Here is a 10,831-nt window from a genome sequence, read left to right as displayed (position 1 = left end):
TCTCAATCTCTTTCTCTGAAATATGCTCTGAATTTCGGCGAAAGGGAGGGAGAAGAGTCTAGGAATTAAATGGGAAGATTGCAAGAAAAAAGGGAGAATGAATCTTGCTATGCTTGTGAGTTGGTGAGTTAAGGAAATAGAATGATATCAAAAGATTTTTATGGGATATTTAGGAGTGCATGGCCGATTTTCCTATCATTCAAAATAGGGTAGGGAATTGCTTAATTAATTAATTACTTGGTGATTAAAAGGTGGGGGATTTATTTCCCAAGAAAAGAATGAAAAATGATATCAAATGTTAGGTGTCAAAGCAAATCTTTGAATTGATAATGGGGACCGAATTCTAGCTTTTAAAAATGGGATTGTCAAATATTTTGAATCTAGAAATGAGGGAGGGGGGCCGATTTTATTTAATTAAATGGGGATGGAATATGGCTAGATGAACATGGTAGGAATATTGCTTAAATATTAATTAATGAGGATATAAAATGAGAGGATTATCTATGTCATGAAAGGATTAAGGAAAAATATCAAATTGGAGAGTTGGCAATGAAATAAATCCTTAAAAGTAAAATGGCCGAAAATTTGGATAAAGTGGAGAGGAAAATATTTCTTAAATATTGTATTTTAAATCTTTAGTGTTTTATCTACTAATTAAATATTTTAGTGAATTAAGAAATTAATTATTGAGCTTTATTTACTACTTAACTCAAATTATTTAAATAATTCCTTAAACATTCCTTTACATTAAATTAACTTATTATTTATCTTAAATAAATTCTAGGAATGTTTTCTTAATATTAAATTTTATCTCAATACTCCAACTCCAGTCCGGCCTCACTTATTAACTAAAAAGGTAACAATTAAACTAATGCGTAAAATAATTAAATTTAAAGAAAAGAATTTAAATCCTCATGCAATAAAATCATATTAATTTAAATACTAGAAATTATGCATGACTTATACGTAGTCCGATTTACGGGTTCTACATTATTTCTAGTCGAATCATTATTTTCCATTTGATCTATAATTGTAGATTTTAAAATTGGATTTTTAATCATTTTAAGGAATTATAGAATATTTCTATTAATTAAAACATAATATTGATATTCAGATCCTGAAATTGAGACATGAGTTCATAAAAATGATCATTTTTATTATCATTATTATCTATATGATTTATACAAGATTTTCATTGTATACAGTTATCACATTCTTCTAGATCTGAAATATTTGATTCATTTTCTAGAATTTTTTCTGAATTATATAATTCCGAAGAATTCTCAGATTCACTATCTTAATCTTGATTTGAATTCATTATTATTTTAAATAACGTTTCTTTAAGATTTTCATCAATATCTAATTTATTAATTTTTTTAGCCCAACATTGATTAATATAATGTCGTGGCTTTTTGCACTTTCTACAAATGATAAATTTATTTTTGTCTTTATATTTTTATGTTTTCCGTGATTTACGAAATTCTTTTTTCTTCTTCTTTGTATCTTTTTGTCTTTCAGACAAATATATTTTCTTTCTATAAAATCTTTTGTCTTTATCTTTATTTTTTTTTTTACTTTTGTTAGGTAAAACCATATCAAATTGATCAAAAAATTTACCTAATTGTTTTTTTCCAGTAAATTTTATATTTTAATTTGATTATTCAATTTTAATTCAAGTCCCATATGTCTATTAGGATCTTTCATAAAATTTTAAAAAATAGTTTTTCAATAAAAAAATATATTATTATTTTATTGTTTAAATAATGTCAAAAAGGGTAAAAGACGACGATATGATATCTAATCTAATCGTGTAAAGCGCCTAACCACGGCACATAAAATTTTGGCTGTAACCCAAGTGCCTATACTCGGTTACACCTAGCGAGCAGAGCGACCCACGAAATATTTTATAGAAACTCGCAAATTTAGCAAAAACAGTGATTGGGTTTTATTTTTCTGGTTGCCTACAAAATTGTGGGAACTATCAGAGAAATTGATCCATTTGAGAGAAATGGGATTGATATGGATTTTGTTTCAATCGGTCTTCGTCTTGGCTTCGGTTTTGGCTGTTGCATTTGCATCCGCCATTGTTTTCGAAACCTTTAAAAGAAAGTATAACCACGCGTATGATTTCTGCCTCCAATCACACTTGTCGGATTTGTTGCTTACATTATTATGAAATTTTAGTATTTCCTTTTTTTTCCCGCTTTTTAAGCTGTCATGTTGAGGCCCCTCCTGTCTTCGAAGATCCAAATTCATTGAAGCCGGTACGTGTCCCGTTCAATTTTTTCTTTCATTATTATGTTATTGCGATTGTGCTATTCATTGCTTGGATTTGTTTTTTTCTGTATGAAAACTCGATGGAGGACAGTATAGTTGACTTGGATGAGCTTCTCAGTGCTGTGTTTAATTGACTAGTTTCCAGGTGAAGGATTTACGAGAACCTAAAGTTTAATAAAAAAAAATTGTAGCATATTCCGAGTGTTGACTAAAATCGAACAACAGGAACTGAAAAAAGATTATATTGTTAAGTAATTTCAAATAGATTTGGCAAAAGTCGAGTCTTTTCACATCTTATTTATGTTTCAAACAGTTTTAAGATTCTTACATGATATTTAGAAGGGGGGATTTGTGCAGATAACTGGGAAATATTTATAGTGGATGCTGCATTGCATTATTCCATGTAGTTTGAGGCGCATGTCCATGTATCTGGCTATGGTTCATTACACATATCAATAGGGCTTTGATTCTGCTGCTATGCTCAATTTCTGTATTACAGGTGAAGTGCCCTCATGTTCTTGATCCTGCTGAGAAGTATATTTCTTTGATAGTTCCGGCATACAACAAGGAGTATAGGCTTCCAGGAGCTCTCGACGAAACCTTGAAGTAAACAACGTTGCTTCTTTTTGCTTTTGCGTCATTACTCTTTACATGTTTCACTAGTATGTATCCTTGCTTGCATGATATCGAAGTTGTAATTTAGCTATGTATATCAAATCGGGTGGCTCATATTTGCAGTTTGTTAAGAGACTGGAACTTGTCTTCTGACGACGTAGTTCTATCATCCTTCGCCGCTGCAGTATCACATATTATAATGATTTATGACAGTCTTACCTGATTTTACTGTATGTACTTTTATGTAGTGAGCAAAAGGTTAATCAGGATTCAGGCGTATTTGTTTAGAGAGGATAGATTAAAAGTTAAAACAAGTATAACTTACTTAGTTCTATTGACTCTGATTAGTGAAATGTGTAAATCATTCTTGTACTACGAATAATCCATTATCAGACAGTGCCATACATGCTCAAACTTGGATGAATTTTTTTATATGAAAATCAACTTTTAAATAAATGTAGGGTATGAAGTTGTCGATTCTTATCCCGTAAATATATTTATCTTGGCTGTAAAGGTTAATTTTTTTTTACAAGTTTTCAATTATTCATATTGTTCATTGTAGCTATCTTAAAGAACGCTCAGCAAAGGACAAGTCTTTTTCATATGAGGTAATTTAGTAAACTCATCTTTCTATTTATCATTGCTGCATCATCAGGGCTGGTTTCTTGCAGTGAGAAGTGTTGCATTGTCTTACTTGAGAGTTAAGGCTCAAGTGTGGATAAAAACTTTATTCAATGGATTGACAATCTATTCCTCACTGTGGAACACTGTGAGTGCAAGACCGATAACGACTGAAGTGGAGTGAATCAGTTTTACGATGGTTCTCTTAGAGTAATTCTTTGGATTTTTTTATTTTTCTGTGAATTGTCTGACAGTGCTGCTTGGTTTGTAACTTTGTAGCATAGGATGTTATTATTAATAAGTTTCAGATGATTGGGATATAATAATGTTTACTTGAGCTGACTGTAAATTATGTGAATAATGACCAAGTTATTGCTTGAAACTTGCTAAATCTCTTGTATCACTTCTATTAGGGGTTAATGGCGTTTCCTGGTGACTTTGACTAAATTAAATTAAATATCTTGGGTGTACTCCACCTGATGGAGTAAAGGTGCAAATATATTACAACGAACTGAAACGGTGCTTCTTTTCACGACAAGTATTGCTAGTTTCATTGTACTTTGATTGTTGTACACATCATATATTATTAAATAGAGTTTGTTTAGTTTTCCATTTGCTATTTATGCTGTTAAAGGAGGTATGAGTTCAAGGTTTTCTTATACCTCATCGCCAATGAAAACGTCCCTGGGCAGCTAACTGATTATAGGATATCCAAAACTTGCAAACATCGGTTCATGGGATTGAAATCTTAATTTGAGCCTGGGATAGGTATATGAACCTAAATTGAAATCAGTTCTACTTCTATTGTCATGTGCTTGCAACTAGACAATTGATTTATGAGGCGAGAATGTACAATTATTACATTTTTTCCTTTTGTTTAATCATGTTATAGCCTCTGCTACATCCTACTTGCTTTTTTCTCGTGGATGATCTTTACTTTCATCTCTTTAGACATTGCGATGGCAGTGAGCAAGATCTTCCCAGTTTTCTAATGGTTAAGTGACAGCGGCAACGATCATATATACCCAATTTTGTGCTCCTTGTCAATAATCAAATGATGAGAGCTCTCTAAGCTTGTGTCGACACTTGACTATTGTCTAATAATTCTTGATTGTAATTCCTCTCTATTGAAGTTTTTATTTTTTTAGGGAGGGTTTTTCGGTACTAGCTAGAACTAGCTTCCATGTTTGTGAACTACTTAAAAGCAGCAGATACTCTCATCCTAGTACATGTGTGCCCATATGGGAGAGGTGCCATGCTATTTTATATGCTGATTATAGATGTAACGTACCGTACTCTATTAAACTACTTAAAATTTGGAAAATAAAAATTTTTCTTAAATAATTAACAATCTCTCAAAATACATCTGTAAATAAAATGCTTGATCAAATATTTGAAATGTAAATGTTGCCGCCTCTCGTCTCCTCAAACTCGTCCTCACCTGCATCGATCAAGTCTAGTGAGTCTAAAAACTCAACATGTATAAACTGAGAATAATGAGTAATACGTAATAAATCCACATGCATTTTAAAGTAGTCAATACATACTTAAAACCTGAGCATACTTATATAACCATAGACATGCCATAATTTCATAAATTTTTTCCTAAACATGCTTGCTTACATACTTAAACATACATAATCATAATCATTTTGCATAGAGATATGTTTCAAAGCAAGTGACCCCTAACATAATGCGCCTGATCAGACTAAACCACAGTACTAGGCTGGCAGGGATGTCCACTGCCACATAAGATGCCCGATCATGCTTTACCGGGTGGATTGGTCCCTGGTAATGCTTTTTCGCTTCCCAATTCTGATCATATCCCGGTCATGCATTATCGGGGTGGAGAGGTCCCCATACACGTTCTCCGGCTTTCAAACCCGTTCATAATTGGTCGCAAGACAAATCGCATACCTCAATAACATAAAACATTTTCTTTTTGCACGCCGAGCATACTTACATAGCGTTGAGGGTTTCGTTGGATCTCGCTTGGGCTACTACTGCTCATACATACGAATACATTATTCCAACAACTTAAAATTTCATAACTTAACCATACTAATCAAACTCACTACTAAGTAATTAAACAACTTATTACTTTCTAGACCACTCGTGACTTGACCACGTGTAATCAGCATACTAAACCATGACCTCGAACAATCTTGACATGGACTATTAAAATTTCCCAAGCAATAGAAGACACGAACCTCGCTTAAACCATAGTTCAACGTTCCCTATTCAAATTTCGTAACGTCTAATCTAACCCTCACTATGCTTGGACATAACGACGTATTAATACCCAAATGATGCAATAACACCTAAACTTGAAGCTCGAAGACCCCTGAACTATCACCTAGGCGCTGAGGAGTGTAGCGCTGCAACACTTGGTCAAGCGCCTAGGCGCTACCCTGCACGAAGCTGCAGTGCTCCAAATGTAGCGCTGCGGCGTTAACCCTGCACAAACCAAATCCCAAAAGTGTCATCTTCTACCCATTCGCTTCTCTATGACTTCTAATGGACCAAACCCATACCGACTCGAAACGAAACATCGATTAGCGTTTGACCACAACCCATGACATACCTAAACGCAACAATGATTACTCGGCGATTCCCAACACAGCCTGCAACCAAGTAAAACTCAAGAAACATGAAGAACATATTTTATAACATCACAGTTTGAGCAGTCACACGAGAATGTTCATAACTCACCTGAAAATTACGAATTTACTGTTAAATCGAAGGTATCGAAAAGTACTACGTTTTACATGTTGAAATTTTTTCCAGAAAACCGACCGAAAATTCGCAGAATTCGAAATGACAGCAAAATCGGTTTTTGAGATCTAAAAACTTGTTCAAAATCGTTTAAACCGTTTTTGCTCAAACTTTGCATAACATAACCGGATTTTTACACACAATAAGCATCAAAATACTTACTACGACAAGATCGATGCAGAAAATAAAAGAATATACATGCCTTTACGTTATAACGCACGTAGATAACGAATATCGACGCGGTGGATTACGGGAGATGACCGGGAGACACTTACTACACGATTCTTGCTCGAAAAACCAACGTGAATCTACTGAAAAATCGAAAGGGAAAGGGTAGCTGCTAGAAGGAACCCAGAACCCTACTTTCTACCTCCAAAAAATGAAAACATAATGTGTGTGTGTAAGTGTGTGCAGCCGAGAGTGTGTGAGTGTGTGAGTAACGTGTGTGTGTGTGAAGGGAATTAATTACGAGCTAAAAATTGCTTAGTCAAATAATTAGAAATAAAACATTACTAATCTAATTATTTAACCCCACTAAAAGATTTAGTAACATAATTTACAAGGTTTAAAATCCACACTACTCAAACTTAGTATTTTTGAAAAGCTTAAACTCTTAAAATCACCTAATAAATTAAATTAGGCTTTAAAATGCTTAAAATTCCATAAATATTTAAAATACCAATTTTCTTGACTTGAAATAAAATACCATATTAATTGTAAATCGCATAAATCATCACCGGTCTCTTTTCCCGATCCCGTATCGAATATTTGCCTGAAACATAAAACTCAAGAAAACATTTTAACATGCATCAAATAAACATGTAATTATTTAAAATAATGCAAATCATAAATCATGCATCATTAAAAGTCATTTTAAAAATTAAATAAGTAATTTAACAATTTAGTAAATACATGAGTTTACGCGTACTGATTTTGGGCTCTACAAGTACTCCTCCACTTAAATAAATTTCGTCCTCGAAATTAAATCTTACCAAACAACTCCGGGTAGCGGCTTCTCATATCTGCTTCGGCCTCCCAAGTGACCTCCTCCACTGATTGATTCAGCCACTGGATTTTGACCAACTTGATCGCTTCGTTCCGAAGTCTCCGCTCCTGTCTGTCTAGAATTTGGACAAGTCTTTCTTCATATGACAGATCTGGAGCAAGCTGCAACGTCTCATAACTCAAAACAGGCGAAGGATTTTCCATATACTTCCTTAGCATCGAAACGTGGAACACATTGTGTACTCTGGCCAGATTCGGCGGTAGAGCTACACGATAAGCAAGTGTCCCAACTCTGTCAAGAATTTTGAATGGCCCAATAAATCTCGGACTCAGCTTGCCTCTCTTCCCAAACCTCATAACACCCTTCATAGGTGCTATCTTCACAAATACATGATCTCCTACGGCAAATTCGAGAACCCTTCTCCTCTTTTCAACATAACTCTTTTGGCGACTCTGGCCGATCTTCATCCTTTCTTGGATCTTGACCACCACGTCTACAATCTGCTGAACAATCTCTGGACCAAGTTCTGATCTCTCATCGACTTAGATCCATTGAATCGGCGATCTGCACTTCCTTCCATACAATGCTTCATAGGGAGCCATACCTATAGATGATTGAAAACTGTTGTTGTAGGTGAACTCCACTAGAAGTAGCTTCGATTCCCAATTCCCATGGAAATCGGTCACATATGCTCGCAACAAATCTTCCAAAATCTGAATCACTCGCTCAGACTGGCCATCTATCTGAGGGTGAAATGCTGTACTAAATAGCAACTTCTTCCCCATAATTGAACGTAAACTCTTCCAAAAGGACGATGTGAGTCTCAGGTCCCTGTTAGACACAGAAAATGGGATCCCGTGCAATCGGACTATCTCTCGGATATAGAACTCTGCATACTGAGTCATGGAGAAAGTCGTCTTCACCGGTAAGAAGTGTGCCGATTTAGTAGGTCGATCCACTATAACCCAAATGACATTAGATCCTCTGACTGACCTCGGCAATCCAATAACAAAATCCATGGTGATATTCTTCCATTTCCACTCGGGAATAGAGAGCGGCTTAAGCATCCCTGCTGGCCTCTGATGCTCTGCTTTCACTTGCGGACAAGTGAAACATTCAGATACAAATCGACGAATGTCTCGCTTCATCTTTGGCCACCAATACGGAATCTGTAAGTCTTTGTACATATTGGTACCACCTGGATGGATTGAATACGGAGATGTATGGGCTTCTGTCAAAATATCCTCTCTGATCGAATCAACACTAGGCACCCACATCCTTCCTCTGTATCTAACAATAACATCGGACACTGCGTAGAGTACACTGCTCTTGGCTTCATCCTTCAGTCTCCATTTCTGTAATTGTTCATATGAAGACTGACCTTTACGAATTCGGTCTAGCAAAGAAGACTGGGTTGTCAGATTAGACAACTTGAGAGCTCTGCCCTTAGGAAAAACTTCTAGGCCAAACCTCTGAACCTCTGACTGAAGAGATCTCTGCGCTGATAGCTGTGCTACGACTGCTAATTTCCTGCTCAAAGCATCTGCCACAACATTAGATTTCCCCGGATGGTAACTAATTTCACAATCGTAGTCTTTTACTAACTCCAACCACCGTCTTTGTCTCATGTTCAGCTTTTTCTGCTTAAAGAAGTACTGGAGACTCTTGTGATCAGTGAATATCTGGCATTTCTGGCCGTACAAATAGTGTCTCCATATCTTCAACGCAAAGACAACGACAGCTAACTCGAGGTCATTAGTCGGGGTAGTTGTTCTCATGTGCTTTCAACTGTCTGTAGGCATATGCTCAGACTGGCCATCTGTCTGAGGGTGGAATGCTGTACTGAATAGCAATTTCGTCCCCATAGCTGAATGCACTCTTCCAAAAGGACAATGTGAATCTCGGGTCCCTGTCAAATACAGAAACAGGGATCCCGTGCAATCGGACTATCTCTCGAATATAGAGCTTGTGGCGCCCGGTTTAGGAATGCATAATTATTCCCTTACTAAGTGCCACATTTTTTTACAATATTTCTTTATTGAACTTCTATTTTTATTTTCTACCATAATTTAAAGATTATCTACAAATATTTACATTCTTATTTCAAACACGTACAATTATTTTACAGCGGAAGTTTAACATTCATATGTACAATTATGTTACAGCGGAAGTTTAACATTCATTTATAAACAGATCATCCCAACTTTCAAATGCTCTTATTTCAGCTTCAGTTATTTTCCTCTTGTTCCAATTCGGGGGTTCTTGTGTCTGCAAATTACAATAGACGAAAAGAAACAGAAGGTTAAGTCTTTGAGGACTTAGTGAGTTTAAATTAGTATATGGCTTTTAAATAACACTTCATCATAATTATGCATGAAATAATAGGCATAACAATTTAGATATTAGGAATGATAAGCAATGAAATAATAGATAACTGAAAATTCCATAAATTAACATTGGTGGCTCTAATTGAGCACTTTTTACGAGCCGGGTGAACCATTCTCCGGACCGAAATATTCGGTGCGCGTTGTTCAGATGAACCATATACCTGGGACTTTTAACCGGTTGTTCATTGGACTCATTTTCCGGGCCGAAGCCACGTTGTCCAGTGGACTCAATTTCCGAACCGAAATGCGTTGTCCATGACTCCATTTATTAATGGTATATCAATCCATTCATAAATAGGCAAGAAAATATATCAGTAATTGAAATGAACTGTGGATGATATTTGAATATTAAATAAATGGTATTGAAATTTCCAGGGCAAATGCCAAAGGCTTTAATAGAAGAATGAATAGTAATTTTCTCACCTGATAACTTATAGTTTAGGCTTGATTAATAATCCGAGTTGCTGGAGCAAGTCCTAAAAATATATTATGAATAATATTTATATGTTAGAGTTTTTAAGTAACTAGCTGATCATTTACAGATTAATTTTTTTTTTCAAAATTTAATCCGGTTGATTTTACTTAAGTTTCCGAAATTCATATTAATTAGAAGGTATATCCAAATATTACGAAAGTTGGCCAAAAGTCGGAAATATCATCAGGAACGTTCTGCCGCCGGAAAATCGCCGATCCGGCGGCGCGTGCAGTACACGCGCCGACGTTGCCGGCGCGTGAGTGCCCTTCCAGCGGTCATACGCGGCCAGTTTTTTTCCAGCATATGTAACTTTTGAAGATCTTTAATTCTTCTATTGAAAGTTTTGTCAAATTCCTAACCCATCGATACCATATTTAAATACCGTCGTATAGTTAACTAAGGTACTCCGGCATTCCGAAAATGTTAGTTTCGGCAATATTTTGGGACGACGGGCGGTATGTACCTCATCTATGCAACAAGAGGTACAAGAGGTACAACTTTTATATTCAAACCGACCTCTAGTTTGGTGTGTAGCTATACGAAAAATGAGCGAAAAGTACCTAGCTTGAATACGGGATACCGTTGCCGTTTTGCGGACTATCTTTGTTTGATTTTCTGGTTTTTGAGCGATCCTTTTGCGTCACCTCCAGAGCTATATTGCTTTATGATATGAGG

General features: G+C 35.6%; 1 protein-coding gene across 2 annotated transcripts in view; it reads left to right on the top strand.

The window, feature by feature from the left end:
* Positions 1-1,812: 1,812 nt before the first annotated feature.
* LOC142533686 (uncharacterized) overlaps positions 1,813-10,831 on the top strand; it is a 32,404-nt gene continuing 23,385 nt past the window's right edge. For both annotated transcript variants that reach the window (XM_075640536.1, XM_075640535.1), the window contains exons 1-4: positions 1,813-2,121; positions 2,213-2,264; positions 2,777-2,883; positions 3,455-3,500. In XM_075640536.1, the coding sequence (XP_075496651.1) occupies positions 2,009-2,121; positions 2,213-2,264; positions 2,777-2,883; positions 3,455-3,500 (318 nt within the window). In that variant the 5' untranslated portion in view covers positions 1,813-2,008. The remainder of the gene's footprint in view (positions 2,122-2,212; positions 2,265-2,776; positions 2,884-3,454; positions 3,501-10,831) is intronic.

This window comes from Primulina tabacum, chromosome 18, assembly GCF_025594145.1.
Source record: "Primulina tabacum isolate GXHZ01 chromosome 18, ASM2559414v2, whole genome shotgun sequence".
Taxonomy (NCBI): domain Eukaryota; kingdom Viridiplantae; phylum Streptophyta; class Magnoliopsida; order Lamiales; family Gesneriaceae; genus Primulina; species Primulina tabacum.
Note: the sequence above shows the minus strand (reverse complement) of the source record. Positions and strands in the feature narration are given on the sequence as shown.